The sequence below is a fragment of the Salarias fasciatus genome, chromosome 8 (assembly GCF_902148845.1).
Source record: "Salarias fasciatus chromosome 8, fSalaFa1.1, whole genome shotgun sequence".
Lineage (NCBI taxonomy): Eukaryota > Metazoa > Chordata > Actinopteri > Blenniiformes > Blenniidae > Salarias > Salarias fasciatus.
In genome coordinates this window covers 9663981-9687465 of record NC_043752.1, presented here as the reverse complement: position 1 = coordinate 9687465, position 23485 = coordinate 9663981, and the positions used below count along the sequence as shown (strand labels likewise).

The following is a 23485-nucleotide window of genomic DNA, read 5'->3' as shown; positions in this document are numbered from 1 at the left end:
ATGAAACCTGGACTCAGGATTGATCCATGCCTTTCAGAGGGGGAGGACCATGCTCTTGAATCAAACGTGCATTTAAAAGACAGCTGGGTAATTCAGTCAATTTTACATTCACAGTGCACTCCAGCTCGAGCACTGACACACATGTAGTAGCACATGCGATGAAATTACTCATAAAGCCTCCTGTAATAGACACCAGGTGCAGCTTTTATGTTGTGCATATACGTGCTGGACGGTGTCCAAATGTGTATTAGGCAGCTCGTCATACACTTGGCAGCAGCTGGTGAGGATGGCATTAGCCTGTCAGTTGATGCTCATGAGTCCTGAGAACTGTGGAGCACGGGCGGATTCACCGAAGCAGCAGATCATGCTGTATTAACGAGAAGCTTACATAAGCAAGGAAATGGGAGTGAGCTACGGCTGTCAGGTAGTTTGAACGTGAGTGTGTAACCTTGTCCTTGCTGTGTCTCTTTGTCCACAGAGGGTGGTCAGATTAACAACAATGTGGGCCCGGGCTCCAACATGGTTCAGCAGCATCCCTACCCCGCCCTCAGCCAGCTGGCTCACGTCTACGAGCAGCAGCAGCAGCAACAGCAGCAGCAGCAGCAGCAGCAGCTCCAAAACAAGGATCTCAACAAGTACGCCACCCTGAAGGCAGTGGGTGAGTGTTGCTCATGGTTCCTACGACGCACGACAGCCTCAAAGCAGCTCTCCAGCACTGGGTAGACCCCCCCAAGAAATGTATCTATAAATGTATTTTTGGAAGATGTGCATCTGCACTTTCTATTCATTACATTTAGATCTGAGTCTGCAAACAGTCTGCTCTTCTGTTCTCACATCCACACTGCAGGAAGCAAAACGACGGTGCAGCAAACCGTATTGCTTTCAGTGTTTTGTGCAAGAGCATGCACAACTCTCAGGAAAAAACACGCAGTGAGAGGAACTGGTGATAGCTAGAGATGTGGCAGCTTCTGTTTCAGCTCAGCCTCTTGCTTTCCTGCGGATCGGATTTTGCCCTTATGCTTTAAGTTTGACACCACTGTGTTAAACCTCGACTCTGAATCCATATTTTTGCAATTTTTGTTACCACTCGATATCTTCTTACAGATAAATTACACCCTATAAACTCATTGAAGCATTTAGAAAGACATTTTTTTATTGAAGGAGGTCTTAAAGTATTTGAAATACTAGTTTATTGAACTGTTTTTTACCCAAACATCAACATTTTTTGTCAAAAGTCTGCAGAAATGATGCAGAACACATTACTACTTTGAAATTAGTGACGTACAACATCTGAAGTTTTTGCAAGCTTGTAATTTGTTATTTTTATCTTTAGATGAGTTGTAGCTGCTGGGCTCTCTGTTGCTCACAGTTACTATTTGACCCAGTTCTTTATTAAAAGAGGACCGTCGCATCATTCCTGGTCTTACCCAGTCGTCCTGATGACAGTATGAAACACAATCCTACTGCAAGAAACATTAATATTAGCTACCCTCCAACATTAGCAGCCTGAAATAACAACATTCTTCTGCTTTAAAATGCGATCTGCCGCTCTCTCCGTGTTGGACATTCACTGCAGATGTTTTGTGGCTTCTCCTTGTCATTAATGGTTCATAAATTTGATCATTTCAAGGACTGTCATCAGCCAAGGCAACGAAATTAACTAAACTGTTAATTTTTCAGTCACCTTCATTCACATAAAAGCAAACATATTGGTAACCACGTATAAATTCACAGTTATTTGCACAGTATTGACCTATTTCCAGCAATCTGACATGCAGATGTGGCAGCTGAAGCTGGTGGCACAACGAAAATGGACGTGCTGTAAGACACAAACAGCTTATCAAGCCCTTTGACTGCTTAATCCATCTCACTGAGCCTGGAGTCGGTTTGCTGGCGTAGCGGATTTGAATTTTACTTTTACCCATATGTTATTTGGCAGTGGCACCACTATTCCATAACCTGAACTCATTTAGAATGACACATCCATTTTTCAGCCCCTGTTCCTCAGCTTATTTATGCCAAACAGGTAGCCCCGCGCTGACTTGAATCAGAATTCAATCCACTCAACTCCAGATATCATCTACAAATACGTTCAGATATCTGTATAAACAGTTACAAAATGCCATTTGTCTGCACTTGTGGCCTTTATTAGAAAAACGGTGATGCAGACTTTATCCTTGAAAACCCTTTTTCTGCCCGTTACGAGAGGATAATATAAATATATAAAAAAGATTCTGATAACAGAGTCACAAACGTCCTGCTTTTCAGTATTCCTACACCACAGTGCTGTCAGAGAGGCTTGACTCATCCATGATATGTTACAGTAATAGCTGATCATGGTTGTTTATTCTGAGCACTGTTCTTTGCCCCTGAAGCAAGAAGAAGTTGTGTAATTACAGTAGCCGTTTATATAACTGCCTGTGAAAGTGAAATCAGAGGAGCGGTTGAATAAGTAAGCGCGGACGGATCATTTTAGTTTTGAGTTTTCAGAAGGGACATCAGTAAAAACAATGATTAACACTGTCATCCAGAGTCCTGGAACCTGACAGTCGGACTGTTTGATGGTGTATTTTTATAATTCACAGGGGGAAAAAAGGGCCAAATTTAGACATAAGACAATGTCTATGTATTTCCAGTGCAGCTGTAGCTCTGTTTGATTGCAGAAAATTGCTCAGTTTTCCAGAGTATCAACCCGTAGACATCTTGGTGTCAGTCCCTGAGGATCAAAGAACAAAGAGATTCTTTCACTACTCAACGGTTCGCGCTAATATTCAGAGAAGAGAAAAGAAATCCATCATAGGAGAAGCAGACATGCCAATTCCTCCGCTGACAGCGGCTTCAATAGATCAGAGTGCAGCGAAACCGCGAGATGTGCCGCAGTTCGAGGAGGAGGGTGCAACCCCACTGTTTCGCAACCGGAGAACCTGACTCTCTGATGTCAGGCTATACCGCTCCCTTTCATCTCGCCGCACGTAAACATAACAGATGGATGCAACACATGCTCTGGGGATTGCGGTTTGGCATTTTGGGAAATGATCGAAATCTGTATCCGATGGGAAAAAAACAGACGAGGAAGGATATTCCAGCAAAGTTACTGGAATCTGTAAACCATCACAAACTGAGGCGACCAAGGACATTTTGACGCACAGAATACATCTTTTTCGATTTGAAGCAGCAAAACATAGAATAACGTCAAATAATGACAACAGCCTTACCCTTTGTTGTGGTGCGGGAGAAAAATGGTCAAAAATATTCACTCTAATTAACTTTATCCCAACAAAATCAATATGATTTCTCTGTGAATTGATGCTGCAGCCTGTTTGTTCAGCTCTTCGGCGTCTGCAGCCTTCGGTGTGCATTTTCCGCATGTTTTCATGAACCTCACAGTGACGTTTTCATGCTAACGTGATTTTGCTTGTGATAAAGTATCTAGCTTTTAATGCTGTGGGCACTGCTCCCATCACACTGAAATGGACAAAGCAGTTTAGAAGATGATGAATGATGTGAATCTGGCGTATGCAAAGAGATTTCAGTTAGCTTGTTAAGACTCTTACTGTACATCTGTTCCTTCTCTTTCAGTATAAAGATGCCGGTTGTCTGGGTTGAGGAATGAATGTTCGTCAGCTCACTTAAAAATAAAATCAAGGACTTTTCTTCACTCATGAAACACAATCTGAAGCTTGATTTTTTTTTTTTTTTTTTAATCTTTGAAATTCTGACATCTTTCTGGGTGGTTTGGCGGGCCCGGATTGTGATCTCTTCAGGCCGGTTAGCATGCGACACCTTTACACCGCATTAGGTCTCTTCCTCTTACTCCTGTAACACTACGTCAAAATCAATTCAAACCTGAGTGGTGACGAGCTGCTCGCAACCCGAAGGATCGCGTTTCATAGAAAAGTCAATATTTGAATGCACATCTCCACGTGTCTGCAGAAGATTAACTTTTCAATGAGAGCTTGTGTAAATCCACTCAAACACTGAACATTTATTTTCCAGCGAGGCTTCCAAGCAGGTTTCTAAAATTCCTCAACTTTTTACATGTGCTTGTGAAAATATCATCGTAGAACAAAAAGAAATGCAGAACGTATTTGGGTTGTCGGAGAGTTTGCCTCCAAGTGAAACGAAGCATTTGGGAGCATTTTAGATTTAACAACTGAATAATTTAATAAAGGCATAACTTTGGAAGATGAAATGTTATCACCCAGAGACTGATGTTGGGGAAGCGCAGCACTGCTGCACTAACAGACAAGACCACCAACACACACAGAGCAGCACTCTTTGGCCAGAGTCTGCTTGGATGAAGAAAATTCATAATTTTTTTTTTTTACTGAAGAAAATTAAACAATGATGTAGGTCAGTAAAATTGACTTTAATGCAATTTTGCCAGAATGTAATTTGCTTTTCAAATAAGAAGAGCTGCATGCCCTTAACTGCCATTTTAGCTGATAAAGCCTCAGCTGGAGACATGTTTTGAATTGTGAACCAATTCTGAATTAAATCGTGACTGTGAGAATCTTAATCAAATTCAGTCATGTCCCAATAGATCCCTCCCTGAAACAGAATTTTTTTAGGAGAGGGATAGTGACTGAAATGTGTGCTTCACACACACAAGCATGGTCTACTCTTCCTCACAGAATCATTCCATTATTTTTCACATCTTCATAATGCATCATTCTATTGAAACTATTTCATGTTAACACATTACATGAAATAACTGAAAGCAACTGCAAAAGTACTCTCTCGTCTGGTGAACGAAGATATTTCTCCCTCTCTTGAAAAAAAGGTGCAAGAATTGAGTGCTTCTGCCGACATTCCAAAGATGACTTCAATTTTTAATGTCTTGTGGCTTTTCAATATAGCTCAGGGACTCGTGCTGCAAATGTAGCCTGATGAATCAGACAGAACAGTCCATGTATCGGCACTTAACGTCTGGATTTTCTGCCATTTTCTTTATATTATTGTAAATGTTGTATTTTTATGTTGGCACACAAAATTTCTATAAAGGCAATAAAATTAAAATATATCCTCTTTGAACTATAAAACATGGTAGGGGTCTCATCCTGCTGTTTGGCTTCTTTGGTATTGGAGACATCGGCTGTTTCAACTGAATGATTGAATCTACTGGTTACCAACACATTTTAGAGCGAAATGTACCAACCAGTAAATAAAACTGTTTCCTGGCAACTTTGGACATTTTATTCTGATTCTGACTAAATAACATTAATTTATTTGCTTTGATAAACATATATATTCCAAAGACTCTTCTCAAAATGGTCCAGCGCTAATAATTTTGAACAGAACTATGCTTACCCAACTATAAAATGTACCAGACTGAACGTTCTCAGTGATTTATTGTTTTTCCAAGGCAGTATAAGATTTCCTTCAGCTGATTTTTTTAATGCACTGACATGGTGTGAAAGCAGTGATTGCCTGCAGGCCATAAAAATCTGGCTGTGGTACATTCTTAAGTCGAAGTAAACGTTTCTGATTTTGAGTTAATGGGATAAAATGTAGAAATATGGTCAGTGTGGTCCATTCCCAATGAAGAAAATGTGTACGATCAAGTTTTAACAAGGATATTTTCTTGTCCCATGTCCCCCCCCTCTCTGCTTCCCTCCCTCTGTCCCCTTCATTTCCTCTCACCTTTTCTCCTGCTCCTTCCCTCCCACCTCTTCCCAATTCCCATTTTCTTTTTCTCCCCCCTTGAAAAGCATCACCTTTATCATCCACCTTCCGCCGTGTCTCGCTGCATTTTCCCTCCTTCGCCTCATCGTTTCGCCTCTTTGCGCCCCAGCCCAACAACCTCTCCTCCCACTGCAATCCATCACGCTTCATATCACTCCTTAAAGAATCATTGGGCTGCTAATCTCGTTCCCCCTTATAGAGGCTCATATCTGATTCCATTTCTGTAATTGAAGGAAGGTCTCCCCCCGCGGGCTTCTGCTTGATTGACAGATTTCCATTCCACAAGTGGTATTCAAAGAGGCACCTATGAAATGATTGGAAAGCTGTCCAGAGATACACAGCAGAAGAGTCTGGGATTCCAGAAGGCAAACAGCAGATTACGAAGTCAAACTCTGAAAACGTCACACATGAGCTGTGGAGAATGTATGTGTGGAGAAGCTCGGTGATAGAGGTTATGGAACAGAGAGAGAAAAAATGATATGACAGTAGATGTTCTAGCTGATTGTTGAGAGCAGTTTCTTTGGCAAACCCTAAACTTTGCTATTTCCCCATTTCTTTAATTGCCCGTGCCACTTTCCCCGTGGTCGACCATCCAGCTGATGAGCCACGTTTCTGCCAATCAATGCCCATCTCTTCTGTCCCTCTGGCGTATCTGTATAAGGTCACTATCGAATTCTAACAACAACCCAGGCAAAACCCAGCTAATAATGCTCCCTGGATACAGAGCCGTTACTCAGCCCTGAGCGGGACGCGGTCTTCTGCAAGTACAAATGACCAATTATGGCCCACGTCTCATCCACAAACGCTCTGCTCAGTCTGACAACTTGCCTTAGACCCCAAGGAGAAGGTCTCCTCTTCCTATGACTGTGAAAAGCTGCACTTACAACAAATGGCTGTCAAACTAAACCCCTAGAGATTTAACTTGCCCAAGTTTCATTTATTCACTTAGTTTCAGTTTAACTAACTCAGATTTTTTTTATTTTTCTATATCACCAACATACTGTATAGAATCTCAACCAGGAAGCTGTAAAGAAGAACCAGGCTCTCTTTAGGCTGTTGGTGCAATGATGTTGTCGTGTTATATTCTGTTAGGATGGAGAAATAGCACTCGGTCATTGGGAGCCTGTTGCTTGATTTCGACACGTGCTACACTGTACATCCTGCCCCTCATGATAAGTTTCACTCTCACAATCAAAGTGTCCACCAGCATAAATAGCTTTTAAGAGAACATTGTAAATAACACTGACTCAATTTACATGACATTGAAGGCTCCAACAGAGTTATCCTTCACTGTCTCACATTGTTGGGAGTTGGTCTATGCAACAGTTTGCTTGACATCTGTAAGATTTCCGAACTCAGGTTTGTTCTGCAGTGCCAGGACAAACGTGTTGGCATCAGCTTTCTAATCTTTCAAATTACAAGCAAAACAAACTAAATATTCGTTATATTTTAAAATGCTGAGTGAAGACTCACCCCTCAAAAGAAGTGTTTTCTCAGTTTTCAGTTCTGTTCTCTGTTATGAGACTGGTTGCTAGGTGACTGGTACACCGTTTTGTTGTGAGGATGGGGCCGATGAAAACCGAAAAAGAAATAACGTGGGTTTTGTACAGGCACTCCAGCTTCCACCCACAATCCAAAGACACTTACATTTGGTTAATTGATGGCTGTAAATTGTGCTGTCCTTGAACTGTCAAGGGACTGATTGTGCCCCATGCTGGCAAAGATGTGCTTCAGCGTCCCTGTGATGCTTGTTCGAATAAAGTGGGTGTAGAAGTTGGATGATAGATGATTTTTTTTTAAGCGAAGTTTGTTAAAATTTTATTAGAATAAAGGAAAAAAAAAGTCTAATTCTATGCTTCCAGTAAAATACAACATCATATGTCTAATCCTCGTAGCTGAATGACGTTTAGTTTGGCCTTTGTGTTGCCAGACAATGTGAAATTTAATGGAAATTCACTCATCAGTGGCTGAAATATTTCAATTAAAACCAAAGTGGAAAATTGATTCACATGAGCTCTTAGAAGAAAACAAAACATAACGAAATGCATGCACTTTGTCTCTGTGTCTCCAACGGCCTTGTTTGAGTGCTACAATTACCAGTAGCTCAGCCTGGGGCTTGACATTGTTGTACTTCCATAGTAGAAACTCAGCTGACCTGCAGCTGAGAGCCCTTTTTATTGCATCTCATATCCTGCACCAGCATCGATTATCTTCAGTCTTAGACCACTGTTGAATGGAGTTTTTGGGAAAAAAATCTTCCAGACAACATTCACCTTACATAAAGCCTTCCACGTAACATGAAGGTTAATGGCTGTTTTGGTTGATTGATACAAAAATACAACTTAGCAATGCATTACGTCTTTGAAATTGGGGGTGGAAAAATACCTTGTTAGATTTAAAATGCTTGAAAGACAAATGACAACAAACCCCTTCACTGCCCCGGCAGCAGATTACCCATCTGAGTGAAAGGGAGATTGAGGAGGCTCCAGAGTGAAGTGGCGAAAGTGCCCTCTGCAGCCGAGACAACCATTCAATCTCAACATGATTAGACCTTTGCTTCATATCGTTTGCCTCCCCTCTTTTGTGGCAACTCCTGTCTATCTCTCACGGCCCCGTTTAGTGAAGTTCAGAAAAAGCAATAGAGAAAACAAAGCCGAGTGACATGCAGGTGTCACACAATTAAAGGTTTCACGTTATTGGCACTGAGAGACTTTAGCTTAGGCTGTTTTATTCTTTATTTTTTATGCATAATGTGTGTTAGTCTCAGCGGGATGCTGGATTTCTCAGGAAGAGGCATGCCGAGCCCACACTGCGTAACAGCAGTATTTTCCTTTTCCACTCACGTACCCTGCTGGATGTGCGCACCGTCGAGCTGACTACCCCCAGATTGATTCACCTGTCGCCTGAGCAAGTTTGATCCCCAGGGGCGGTCTAGCGGCGGCGCGGCGGGTGAGAAGCAGACCCCTTCCACCCCAGCCCCACACACACAACAGCCCCCTCCCTCGCCTTCTTGCTGCTATCCTTTCACGGGTCCGCTGGCTCATTTTTCTCCTCCGTTTGCGGAGCGATAAACGAGATTTATAGTTACAGTGGCAAAGCAAACTCGCAGAGTGTTAACTTTATCTTCAAGGACGTGGAGGCAACAAGAGGCTAAAGAGTAATGAATCGCCTGCGAATGCGAATCCAACAGGGGGGGAAAAAAAGGCCCACATTTTGTGGCGATAAGGGAGACTGTAGCCTGGTGACACTGACTGACAGAGGGAGGAATATATGTGGGGCATTAGAGTCGACCGCTCGAGGCTGAAGACACACATACACCACAGCGATGCAGAGATAAAGACAGCGCGATATATTCAACGTGTATATATTCATTTGAACTCTTCATACATTACTTGCCATTTGTCACAACTGAGGGTCTTTCTGATTACACAGTCTTATTGTATATGATCAGTCAGTGCAACACTGATGCATTATAACCACTTGTTGCCCTTACATTGTGAAGGTAACATAATATATTCTGATAAGAATTCAGTCCCTTTGTGGAGAGCACAATGCTTTGGCACTTATCTTTGAGCTCATCTCTCATGAGCTACAACTGCAGGCTACTTAGAGCATTTATCGACTGAAAGAGGATGTGCCGAGCGAGAAACAGCAAATGCAGTTACGTGCCAGTTCACCATTGTTGCACAAAACATTAACTGGGTCCATATCTTTAGTGTGGCGGCATTATTAGTATTCATCTATTTGCTACACTCATTTTGTCGAAGTTGGGGAAGCGGAGGCTTGAGCCTAACCGAGCTGACAGTGGGCAAAGGGCAGTGTACCGCATGGACAGGTCGTTGGCCAAATCCTATTACACACTTGCAATTAGTCAAACACATACTATATTTCTATATTTTTGGATTTTGAGAAGAAACCACAGTAACTCAAGAAAACCAGTCAGAAAAACAGCCAACTTGTATGAGCATGGAACCATTATAAGGAAACAAAGCAACATATTGTTTAAAATCGCTTGAAGAAATTGGCAATTGCCCTAATTTACTCTCTAGGTCAATCATACAGGTCACCAGAACACGTTATCTTCATTATGTAGGAAAACGGGCAAAATGAAGTCCCATGTTTTCAAAATGACCACTAACTTGCAGCTGTTTAATTTCTGTTTAATCCTGAACACCCCTCTCTAACCCCCCAAGCAGAAGCGAAATGTTTTCTTGGCTTTTTCAGAGAGGTAGAGGAGACTTTTTTTTAGCCTTTGATTTCACTCCCCCGGTGGCATCCCAGGCCTCCACATGCAGGCGTGAACAGGAGCCCTGAGACCTTCCTCGGTCAGTTAGGAGGCTGACTAACAAAGTGAAAATATGAGGAATTTCTTATACGACCTTTTCAGATTGTGGGAGTGAAAATGGACAGGATGTTGTATGTGCTCAATCCAAAATTCCGGCTGCGTGCGCTCACTTCCATGTGCATGTCTCGGTTTGCAGCTGATCTGCAAACTGCTGAACGGCTTATTTTGAATCACACTATACAACAGCTTTTCTCTCAATTTTGCAGCCAAAGTGGACGAAGCAAATTCAGATTTCAACAATTAACCCAAGATGTTAATAGTGTTTGCTACAATCATTGACATTGCGTCTTTTTCTGTGTTTTTCCTCCTGTTAGCTGCCAAGTACAATGGTGAACTCTACAACAAGCATCGACTGATGGTGGAGCTGCCAACAAAAGGTGGCCTTCCTCTCCAGCCCATGGGAAACTCCAGACCCTCCATGGGGAACATGTCATCCATGACTCCTCCGATGACCACCAACCCGATGGCCACAAACCCTCGGACCTCCAATTCCATAAACCCTTCCCAGATGACTTCAATGACCCCAATGGCTTCAATGACCCCAATGACGTCCATGACGCCCATGACTTCTCTGACGCCCATGACCTCCATGACACCCATGGCCATGCACACCCCTATGACCTCCATGACTCCTATGACCTCCTTGGGTCCACTGACTCCAGAGCCGGTGGCCACCTACGTCACTGAGATGCCCACCATCTCCTCAGTTTCAACCCTCCCAACAGAACGGCACCTTGCTGCTGGGGGTGGTGGGGGACTCAAGCCAAATGGCCAGAAACCCAAAGGCGGCCATAGTCATGCTGTCCACAGCTCTCACGGCTCACACAGCCACATTCACAGCCACAGTAGCAAGCCGCCGGGACTCGGGCCTACCTCCCTGGCACACATGGCAGGGACCATGCCAGGTGGCACATCCCTGGGCATCTCCAGGGCCGCTGGGACAGCTATTGGTCCAAACTCAGCTACGATGGGCCGCCCATTGGCGTACAGCTCCAACACGATTGCGACTGGGCATGGGATGGGGCTTGGTCTAAAGGGCTGGGATGGGACTGAGACTGTGGGTCGGAGGAAGACTTACGGGCCCAAGAGGCCTCAATGTACCATACTGGAGCCCAATCAGCTTCATGGAACCAGAGGCCACAGCCACAGCCAACATTTCCTCCCCACACAGCCCTACTTTGTGACCAACAGCAAGACAGAGGTGACTGTGTGAGAGAGAAAGAATAGGAGACAAAAAAAGAGGGGAAAGGATGCATGTGGAGTGGTGGCACAAGTGGAGATGCCAACTCCTGGGGTGTTCAAAGGTGCATATCTACATGTGTGTTTATGTGAGGCATCTGAGGCGCATTGGTAAACTGTGTCTGAGTGGTCCTCGATTTCACAGAGTTCACCAATCAAATCACTCAACAGACCTTTGTTGTCAAGAGGATGGCGGCTGGGTTGGTGGCACCTATAATCGTATTTAGAGTCCGTAGTACAGGGATGTCTGGACACCTGTGCTTCTGTTAGTGTTGTCTCACAGTTGATATCAGCTCTGGAAGGACAACAACATCCGAGTATTACAGTGACTACACACTGACGGTGAAGTGGGAAACTGCTGAATATTGGAAGAATTGGCTTTGTAAACCAAACCCAAGAAGCAATATAAGGGATCCAGAAAAGCATCGAAGCATCGTGGGAAAGGAGAAGTAGAGCAAGTTTACCCCTTTTCCTCTGAACAAGAGGCGTGATCGTCTGCCCAAAAAAAAACAAAAAAAACAAATGGAATGGTTTGAAAGAAATACTGTTCGCTCCTGATTCACATCCATATCTCATGAGGGCTTTGAAGCAGACACACATGAGAAGCCACTGTGCTTTGGACTGGTAACACACAGGGTTTTGTACTGTGGTTATTCAGAAGCGCCTTCATAAGCTCTGCTGCTGAAGGTCGCCCTTTTCCGCAAGGCTCCGGCACAGAGAATGGAGGCTGACGCGCCGGCATTGTTCTGTTCTGATCTCGTCTGTGCGGTGACAGCTGGCCCCGAGGAGGGAGAAGGAGGCAGGGAGGCAGCATCTGGGTAACGCTGCAGCCAGTGGAGGCTCATCCGCAGGTGCAGGAGCTTCATGCTAATACACACAAATGCACATCAACATGTACACACAGAGGCACATTTTTATGTATACCTATAAACTGTAGGAATACCACACACCAGGTTTCTGATGGTTTAGAGTCTCTAAAGAGGGATCGACTGTATATAATGAAATGTGTAAATCGTATGTGATATGACTGCCAGTGTATCGTTTGGAAACAAACTGTACCGTGGTGACCTCGCTGGATGGAGTTGCAATCTCAAGGTCAATCAAACCCAAACAACCACTTGAAATATACAATAGTTCAAGTATTTTTAATTAATGAATAAAAGAGTGAAAGCCTACAAAGGGAAACACTGAACTGTGCCGTGACTTGCTACTGCCTTTTAACGCACAAGCGACATTGCTCACCGTACTTTAACCATGGATGCCTGCTTTATCGCAGCCTCAGTTCTAGGCTAAGAAGAAAGCTAAGAAAAGCTATATCAATCAGACAAAAATATTATTAGAACAAAAGGATTCAAATTTAAAAATATTTCAGAAAATATAAAAGACTGCCACCTAACAGGTGAGTTGTCAATAATATATAAGCGTCCATCAAAAGCACCTCAAAAAAATCAAGGCAATTATTTTTTCCTGCAGCATATTTGCATGACTTCACAAGCAAAAACTGGTGAATATTTAATGTTTATTAAAGTTTGAAGAGGCATATGGACAGTAAAAAAGTTTTGAATGAAAGAAAGTTACAGAAACAGTTTATTCACGGTACATTGAGGACTTTCAGTCGGCCACTCTCTCATCTATCGACATGGAGGGGAGCAGGGTTAACGACCGAGACTACCACCAGTCACCAGTAAAAAACTTTTTTAGGATCTGCTATGGCGCTTTTCTTTATGTACACTCAATCCATAATTCAGTAATCAAAGTATTTATATACAGTTGAAAAATGCACTAATTATTCCAGGCCATTTAAAATGTAATGTTCTTTTTGGAAGTGGCAGCTCTATCAGAAAAACAGACCAAATGTATTCACCAAGAGTTTTAGGCAGAAACCACTTTTGAATTTGAACGCTATTTATAAAAGAGAAATTGAAGCAATGACTGAAGAATTTGAAATATACTTCTTCTTAATTCAATATGTGTGTATTAGATACACAATAAAACAGGCAACGAGGAAATATTTGGAGAAAAAGTGCAAAGAAAGGAGTTTCCAATGGAGTAAAGTAAAGCAATCTGCCTACAAGTAGCTCTCAGCATCACTAATTAATATGTAACATTGTTTGTTTGATCTGAACAAAAAGAAAGAAAAGAGAAAAAAAAAGCAAGTGCGAAAAGGACATCCTGTGGTTTTTGGGGGGTTATGTGCCAGACTAACTGTGAAGTAACTTCACACTAGGTTGCCAGGCAACAAACTGTTGAACGATTCCTCTGAAAGAATAATGAATTGTGCAAAAAAAAAGGCATAGCTTTGGTTAGGAAGAGCCTTGATCACACTGGAAGTAGACATAACGACTTAATTAAAAGTGTGTAACACAGACAGCACACAGAAAACATGTGTGACTGGATGCCTGCAGCAGTTTATTAAGGGGACCAAATTTAAGTATCGACTTCTCCACATGTGGTTTCTGCACAGGTTTTGCAATGCATGCTATATTTTTGGAGGGTTGCAGCATAAAATCATAAAAAAATTACAAAAAAAAAAAGACATTGCTGTGAAAGTGGGTGTAAGAGGATCTTTTTTTTTTTAAGGCTGGTTAAGACACTGCCATCAGACACTAAGCTTGATTAGATCTCTCACTCAAGCTCGAGCTAAAAAAAAAAATCCAAACCAGCTGGAAGAAACTATCTAGGCTATCTATAGCTCGAAAATAAAAATAAATTCTCATGTTTGACAAATAGGCCAAATCTTGTGAGATTTCCTCGAGCAAGTCGGCTCTGTACTCTTATATCTTTTGGATTTTAGCAGCTGCCGATCATCCTGACCATGTCTTAAAAAGTACTGCTTCCACCTTGATTAATTTAGCGTGTGCATTCTTCAAGAGATCAGATTCAGAAGGGTTTTTTTTTTTTTTCTTTTGAGGTGTGCGTGGACGCAGTTGAGGCACAAACAGCTGACGAGCAACTCAGACAGAAATGTGCTAACAAAGACAGATTGTGGAGACATTTGTGGACGGAGAACAAGCAAGAAAATGTGCTAATTGTCCATTTTGAAGCATGAAAATATACGACGGAGAGGCGCACATGACAATCTGGTGAGAAAGAGAGAGGAAGGAGTCACTGTATGCAGCACAGTCATCTAGAAACATCTATTTCAGCAACACAGTCAGGTTAGATCCAAAATTGAATGTATATTTGAGGTGCAACAGGGTTGCCTGATGCTACAGCTCCTAAATCAAAAGGCAGATGAGACAACTAAGCCAGCTGAGCGTGAGACAAGTGGGTCTATAAGGGGATTGGGTGTTGCCTCATGCTGTGGAGCCCCCCTGCTGCCAAGAGGAGAGGAGGGGGGTCTCCACGTGACTGGAAAACTTGAGACCAGATTGAAGGCATGGAACAGGATTTAAGAAGTCAGCAGAGCATTAAAATGTGTCACCTACACACCCACACTCTGGCACATTCGCACACACACACACACACGCATGAAACTCAAATGCACAGAATATATTACAGGGTGGACTTTGCTTTTTTTCCGCGTGCTCCCACAGTGCCGAGCGGCAGGTGTCGTCACAGCAGAGAGACAAACGAGTCGGTACTGTTACTGCGCCTGTTGTACATGAAAGACTGTGAAACTCCAGACCTTGGCCCTTTGTAGCGATCACTGATATTATGCTTTTTATATATATATAGATATACATAGCCTTTCTCTCTTTATCTATTTCTTTTTGTTCTTCTCCACTTCTTTTCACCTTTTGTTTCCTTCTTCATTGCTTCCTCCATGTCTTGAATGAAAGACCTTCAGAACAGAAATATGTGAGAAACAAACAAACCTACAAAAAAAAAAAAAAAAAAAAACAAGCTGTGATGAATCTTTTCTGTAATAGTGGAGTACAGTCATGATGAGACAGTGAGTAATAATGATTCACCTCCACCTCGAAAGACACGATTGGTTTCCCAGTGTGCATTATTCTAGCAGAAAATAGAAGTGACTGATTCTGTGAGGCCAAAAATGTGCATAATTCAATTTGCAGATTATTTTCAGTCCGTTTCCTCGTGAACACTTTGCATAGTCATAATTTTGCATATATGCCCGTGCGTGTGTGTGTGTGTGTGAATCCAACTTTCGGCATATGATAATCGTCTCTGAAACACTCAAAACTCCAGCAAACAAACCAAACAAAGTCAATCATATATAAATGGGATTCTCAATCCTATAAACCTATTTGCGTCCGACCGAATCCTCTGCAGATTGCGTCTCCCCTTCTTCTCTCCTCCTTGTATTTATTTTCTCCTCTCCCTGACAGATGGAGGTTTCTTTTGTTTGTGACAGAGTTGAGAAGCAGGTCAATCTTTGCAGGATGTGCATTATCAGGTCCAATTGACTTAATCCAGCAAAGCGGAAATGTGGAAATATGAACTCTCTCCTGCTGGCCCATTCTTAAAGCCCATCCAGCTCTGCAGAAAAAAAAAAAAAAAAAAAGCAACCACTGGAACAATTGGTAAACATGCAGGACAGCGGAAACTGTTGGCAGAGCGTACGAGAGAGGGAAACGTCCTCATCACTCACCGTAACGGCCAAAACACACCTGATGGAAAGCGGGGAATTGGTCGCGGTTCCTGGGTCACGCCTGGCAGGGTCAGGACCGCAGATGACTGGGTTCAACAGGCAGTCATGTCTGACAATTTTCCCATCAGGCGACTCAGGAAAAAGAAACACCGTGGCAGACACAAAGGAGCGGGACAAGCAGGGAGCAGCCTCCAAACAGGCGGTTCGGTGACAGAACCTGGGATCAGTGTTTCTGGCTGTTTGTAGATACAATGGAGTTTTACTGACAGCAGCCAAAGCTGCAAAATTTTAACGCAACTGTTTTGGCTCATAACGTCTATGATGAAATAAGCAAATTTTCTGATGTTTCCCAGAGTTCATAATATCATACATTTGGTACCTGTCACTGACTATCAATTTTCAGTAACTTTCCAACACTGGTTACATGTTCTTCGTGTTGTTTTCAGTTTTGATGAACTGGTGAATTTCCACCGCAAGCCCTCAAAGCCCACAATAAGCTATTTGCTTTCATTCGACTTCATATTCGAGAGGATTAACTGCTTCAAAAAAGAGAGAAGGATCTGTTGTTCTTCATAAAATAGGATTTCATCCCTATAGCGAGTTTAGAAATGAGCAGCTTCAATAAACCTTTGCTGCACTGGTGTTTCATCATGAAATTAAAATACCAAAAGCAAGAAAACAGCTCTAAGAAGCTTAAAGAGATATTATGAGTGTATATTTTGAGCAGGTTTTTCAGTGTTTAGGAGTCGTAGAACACAGAGAACGCGGTCAGAACTCAATCAAAATGCAAAAGGGGGTAGATTTCCTTAAATGCAAAAATCGGAATTATCCTAAACATCACATACAGCTTTTTGAGTTTTCCATCTGTCTGTCTACATAAATTGAAAAACTTGGAAAAACTCAGCTCTCTGTGAAACACTGGAATTTAAATTAATTGATCCGATTGATAAATTGTATTTACAAACTCTTAGTCTCAAAGTAAAACTTTACACGTCTAGCATCTCACCACATGTACTCAAACGATAATATGCCACGAAAGAAATGTGAGAATTTCTAACAAGAAACAGCAAAAAAAGATTAAATTGACCGAATACGAAAAAGGTTCGAATCGTGGTTATTGATTTTCAACATTATCTGGAAAATTGCCACTTTTTGCTGTATCACAGCCTTTGAGCCACCGAAATTATAATCAGTCAAAACTCCCTGGCTTTGATTACAATGACAGTAATGGGCTTCACCTCTTGGCGCCATACTGCAAAGTGAAACTCGCACCAGCCTCATTTCTCCAAACCAGCTCAGTCCTGATTGCCCCGTGGGGGAATGCTTCTGCCTGGCACTGCTCAAAATGTCACTTTTCGACCGTTTTTGCTCTGCTTTTTGAAAAAATGTAAGTAAAATGAAAAGTGGAGGTGCAATTGACTTAATTATAGTAATCAGACCCAAGTTTGAGGCTGCAGCGGTTCACCGGTTCATCGATCGCCAACAGAGGCAGGACGCAGAATCAGGCCAGTCGACCATCAACTCTCCAGTTATGTGAGCTTGAGTCTCGCAGTGAACATGCTTTGGCCTTTTGACCTGCAGTTACTAGCTGGTATTACGTTTTATTGTTTAACAGCAATATTTATTGAATAAATTACTAAGTGAGGCCACAACTGAAGCAAATCCTCGTCCCTCTGCTCACTTCGGCTGACTGCAGTCCAAAGCAAACGACGAATTGGAAAATAGATGGCAGTCAGCTCTCAGAAAATTCACAGCTTTTTCGTGTTTTGTCTCTTTGGTTTACTTCCCAACAAAACATCACACATCAGCCAGATTGGTTGCACAACCTTGCCAGCTTGAGCTTTGCATGGGTGTACTTCATCAACCAGTAACAGTTGCTAATGCAGCATCAGTAAAACAATCAGCTGCGCCTTTTCTTGGAAATTACACTCAAGTCTTTTTAGCCCTCCATATCTTTAGCACAATCTACAAGTCTAATTGCTTCTCCATGCAAAGTAGCCACCAGTTTTCAAATTGTGCAGTTTGGCTTTAATACGGCGTTTTGGATAATCGACTGGTGTGAATGAATTACACCTCGCAGAGGACTCACTTAGGTAATTCTTCAGGTCATGTCAACCTTTTGCTGATCACTCCAGCATTTATTACTTTGCAAAAACTGACAGTGGCCTTTTACTTTCAGAAGAGTTGAAAAAGATGTGAATGGAATATAAACATTAGGATTGCGTCTCAGTTTCTTGTCTCTTGGCTTTGGCAGCAGCGTTTCAGACCAAGAAAATAAGTAACGACAAGTTGCCCTGGAATCAAACTCTTGTTCAGAAGAGCGGCGAGTCTTTGGGAGAGAACAGCGCAGTGGAGTATCTGCAAGGAGTCACCAATAGGAGACGGAGCCGGAGCCAGTGGCTGGGGGGCATCATGAGTTCTCACTGTGGTCTTTAATCACCAAAACCCAGAGAAACATGACAAAGAGCTTTGGTGCCACAGCGGGGACTGCACGGCCCGCAGAGGCAGACAGAGATTAAAAAAACAAGTTAACGCCAACACTTGATGGGGGAGAAGTTTTAAATGATCCATATGGCAAAAAGTTGGCAGAGGACAGCATGTGAGCACTAATAGCTCCGTGAGGGACGCTGCCAATCAGAGACGACTGTTGGCTCACACACACACACACAAAAGCGACTCGGTCTGGTGGTTCACGTTGAAATGTTATTAAAACCCGCAGCTCAACAGATCCTCCAATCAATCACTGATTTCTCCTGATAAATCAGATGAAAGACTTTCTCAACTCCTGTTGTGTTGAGAATCTTCTTTAAACTGCCTCCGATATGAGGTGACGCGTGTGAAGCGTGGACAGTTCTTGATGTCAGTCTGAATCAGGAAAACGCAGTTTTCTGTAAATATTCATTTCTTGGTGGAGAAGCGGTGAAGAAAGTCTTTTTTCCTTTTCCTTTAATCAGCATGGGTGAGGTGCCGGTACACTCTTTCCACTGAAGAGAAGACAGAGCAGCGTTGTCTTGATCAGAAAATGGGACATGTACAGTTCATCAGAAAGACACTAAAGGGCTCAAACACAACTTACTGATTTCTAGCAGATTCGCCTCCACTCATTACTTTTCTGTTCTTTACCGTTTGCTGCACTCGACAGCGTTGTACAGCAGCACAGCCGATGACGAGCAGCACCTGTACGATCCAGAGAGAAAACACGCACCGCTGTATTATCAAAGGGTTTCTCATTACCTATGTTTACGACTTTGTATAGCATCGATCTTTATGCGCAGTGTTTTTTCACCACTCTGAAGCTGTCCACTTATGCACACAGAAGCAAAGGAGATGCAGTGTTTGTCGTCCGGTTACGCTCAACATCCGTCTCAATAGGGTACGCTCTTACCATGTACTTTATATGTGTTTTTGTTTTTTCTTTTGATAATCTGATGCCCATATTAAATATACTTGCTGTTATAATTAACGGAAGCATTTCAGTCACAGTGGATGTGAACATTACTCTGGTTATTGACCTCTCCTAAGGTTCAGAGCCAAGGGATTTTTCCATTACTTTACGAAGAATCAATAAGCTATTTGAAATATAAATACTGTCCATTAGCAAGCATATCCTTTTATAGAGTAACTCATTGATTAACTCATTTTTGGTGTTAATCATGCATTACATACAAAGTTATATGAGATCCAATTTTCTATTTTTGATGTCCAGACCAGTTTGTGGTATTTATGCATATGTGTATATGAATACATATGGCCCCAACACTGCATTTATGCGTGACTAGTAAAGCATATTTTCTATGGTAGACATCTCCCACTATTGTTTGCACAGTAGCTTATAATATGCACCGTGATGCCCCATCGTCCTTTAACTGTTTACTGACTTTATGATTTGTGAGATTAAGTTATGACAAAGCTGTATTTTGGTACTCTTCAAATGTTGTTAAAAAAGGAAAAAAAAAAAAAAGAAATATAGCAGACGTTTTGTCCGAGAAATATATTACCATAGTGTTGCTATGACTGTCTGTTTTCCTAATTTCGGGGAGGGTTGATAGGGATATTTTTGTTCTTCTTTTGTTGTTGATTTGCCATCTGACAGTATATCACCATTGTTCTATATACAACTTTCTTACGTGGCAATAAAAGATGACTTCTGTAAAAGCTCTCCTCTCACTCTGTTTCTTTGGTCTGTCTCGCTCTTCTCTTTTGTTTTTCGCTCTTTTGTGCTCCGGAAAAGATACAGTACCTCATACCCTTCCCTCTTCTCTTTATTCCCCCCCCCCTCCCACCTTCCTCCTCTGTTTCCCTTGGCTCTGTACGTCTCCGCTAACATTTGGTGTTAAATAGATGCTGTTAGGACGGAATCAAACTAACTTTGGAAGCACGTTTATATATAGCAGCAAAGCAGGAGTTGAAACGGCGTTCATACATCAGCTGCTTTGACATCAAAATGTCTCACAGATGTCTAATCCAAACAAAAACACAGATCTGTTTTTACAATTGCTGTCAGTTTCAAGCTGCTGAATTAGCATCTTTTCTTTATTGTCTTCAAAGCAAGCGTTTGACAGGTGACAAAATGCATGTAAGGATGAAGGATAAAGATGTGAAGGTCCTGTGTTAAGGCTACCTTTCAAGTCATTTTAATAAACACTGATACTATAAACACAACGAAACAATTCGCTTGCATGTTTTAAACACCTAAATCACCCTTTGAGGTATTTAGCAATCTCACTGCATGTCACCTAAAACATCACTCTCAAAAAGTGCTTTCCTCTGACCCAACTGACAGTTTTCTTGAAAATATTTGACCCACCCCAACACATTTATTTGACAACAGCGTCCTTCTGCCTTCCTGCTCTATCACGGCCATAACAGAAGCTTTTCTTGCTTGTTTCCCACAGTTGCTCACACACAACTTTACAAATCTCTCCTGCTGCTCTCATTGTGAAGAAGCCACAGGACTGCATGTATTTGTCAGTTAAAATGATTATCCATCAAAATGCATCTACAAACAGAGAGTTTTCAAATTTTTTTGTATTTCAGATTGGATATAAATATTGCATGAAGACACACCCATGTAACAGGAAGAGGCAAACTCGTAACCAGCAAGACATTTGATTACGGGGTTCATGCTATGATGGCAAACGGCTAATAAATGACCGTCTTTTATTAAAACAATGGGAGTTTACTTCACCAGCTGCTCTTTTATTACACTTTCTGACTGGAACAGTGTGGCTATCTCCACAGGTCTTGGGGACTACTGCCTCATTTTTATTTTTTTAAAACAAATATTTTGTGTTAAATTCAACAACCATCCATGTAGTGTAGTGGCCTTTCATTGATAGTAACTTCAAGGATAAAAGGTCCCAGTGCAGATGGTTAGTGTCTCAGTTTACAAAGTCACTGTGTTCAACTGAATGTTTATTCAACAGGAAAATATCTCCTCTCATAACTCTTTCCCTGCATGCAGAGCTGAAGCCTCAGAGTTAATGTGTCCTTGGGCTTGAAATGAACCATCACTGCCAAAAATCATCAAGCCTACTGTTTGGGTTGAGAATATTTCTCCATTTTTTTTTTTTTTTTTTTGTCTTCAAATAAACCGTGCATGAAAGGTATTTAAAAAAAAGCAGGAAACCGTTTCCAAACTACACACTTCACACCTACATGAATTTTAAATAATACAACAGCCGCTCACAACAGACACACCCATTCCCACTGTGTGAGTTTTACTCTAATTGCTCAGGCTGCCAGTGCTATTGGCAGCCAGGAAACAGTCCGGGGAATTCAACTCAAAAACAAAGCGAAACCTGCTTTTCCTGCGGCTCCCCAGCCAATCCCACTCTACCTTTGTGAGTCCTGCTCAGCCGAGCGGAGCAACACAACCAGAGCTTTCTGTGTGTGTTTAAAGCCATCTGCCACTGATCTCCTCCTCAGCCTTCAGGGGTGTCAGCCGCCATCATAACAACTGCCATGATAGTGTTTTGGTAATTACTCTAGTTTTTGTTGTCGCCAGCAAAAAATGTTCAGTAATCTAAATGATCATGATCATCGATGTTGTCCTTCAGCCATTCCCACTGTCCTTTGTCAATATTTCAGAATGATCTATTGAGAGAAAAGTTAGAAAAACCTTAATGGAGTGATCCATTCCCAGAAAAACACACATGACATACGGAGCAATCTCTGCTGTTAAAAACTTTGTTCACATCGGTATATTTCGACAGATATGTTTATTTCAGTTAGTAATTTTCCTCTAAGCCTTCAAGGGAACCAAAAAAGAGGAAGTCTCAGCACACTAACATAACTCTACTGTGCTTCATTTTGAGGTCTAATCACAAAAAGTTGTTTTACTAAAGCAATCACAGGGCACGTCAGGCTGCAGAAATGTCATCCTAGAGCAGCAAATCTTCTATATTTGTGTGTGTGCTTGTGTGAGTGTGTGTGAGAGGGGGAGAGAAAGAGACAAAGGCATTTCCCACTGGTGTTGGGATTCCTTTAAATCTTTTATAAGCTCTTTATGAGCTCTCCTGGGTGGAATGGTGGAACAGTGGAGTTTGCACGTGCCGGCGTGGGTTGTCTCCAGACGCTCTGGCTTCCTCCAACAGCACAAAGACATGCTTGAAAAGGTTAAAGTCAGCTGACCTGTCCAGAGTGTACCCTGGTATATCTGGTATAAGTATCCTCAAACGCCCAGCATGCTCTGTGTTTTCATCTCATTGTGGTCAAAGTGGCTGAAGATTAAAACGAAAAAAACACAGTTATGTAGTTGATGTTTTTACTTTGATCAAAACAAGGAAACCACAAGAGTTAACATTGAAGTCAAAGTCAACCCTCATTAACAGCTTGGATTTTCAATACCAGCCTGCTTTAGTCTCTAAACTGAAATAGAAACTTAAAGTCAACAAAGGTCAATAAATGTTCAGTAAAGTAAAAGGGATTTAATCTGTAAGGCACATTTCTGCACTTCGACAGCCTCGTTGTACTTCACATGCAGGCACATTCAAACCTGCATACACACAAATAGTACTCACACACCACTGGGAGCAACTCATGGTTCAGACAGGGCGAGATGGGGATCTGCCTGAGATTGGAAAACGTTTGGGGGTCCGTTTAGACGACGAGTTCAAATCCACTGAAAATACAACTTTTTGAAAATGACTCCCAGACGGAAACGCCGCAACATTTTGAAAACGCTACTACCACATGCACGCCATGGCCAGAGTGAATTGTTATTCTGCACATGCACAAGTAGATCGACAATAACAGCAACAATGGCAGCCTCCAGAGTGTCACAGATCCCAGTCCAAATTCTTTTTTTTTTTAATAATTTTATCGTTGTGAGTCACTCATAATAACATTCGATCTTTGCTGTCTGTCCATATGAATATGTGTGTGCTCACCATCAGTAATGTTTAAAGCGTAGTGTTCTCTATGTGTGTGTGGTTTTCTTGACAAAAGCAAACAGCACCTGCCAGCAGCGCAACCTCAATCATTTTCCATGTAAACAAGCCTCATACTCAAAACATTGTTGTGTAACCGTGAAACTTTTGCGAGATGAAAACACAAAAAGATTCAATTTTCACTTGTAACTTCGTCTAAATCGGTCCTTAAAATCTGTGTTGAACTGCATACCAACAACAACAGGAGAAGGCCTGCCGACTAATCTCAAT

General features: G+C 42.0%; 1 protein-coding gene and 1 long non-coding RNA gene across 2 annotated transcripts in view; one reads left to right on the top strand and one right to left on the bottom strand.

The window, feature by feature from the left end:
- The window catches only part of shisa9a (shisa family member 9a), a 45333-nt gene extending 33558 nt beyond the window's left edge, over window positions 1-11775 (top strand). Inside the window, exons 3-4 of the mRNA XM_030097419.1 lie at window positions 479-658; window positions 10345-11775. Coding sequence (XP_029953279.1) covers window positions 479-658; window positions 10345-11243 — 1079 coding nt within the window. The 3' untranslated portion in view covers window positions 11244-11775. The remainder of the gene's footprint in view (window positions 1-478; window positions 659-10344) is intronic.
- On the bottom strand, window positions 538-23458 carry LOC115392815 (uncharacterized). The gene is made up of 3 exons (XR_003931903.1): window positions 23448-23458; window positions 6890-6901; window positions 538-612 (listed from the first exon to the last, which is right to left on the bottom strand). It is a non-coding gene; the product is annotated as an uncharacterized LOC115392815 (long non-coding RNA).
- Window positions 23459-23485: the final 27 nt, after the last annotated feature.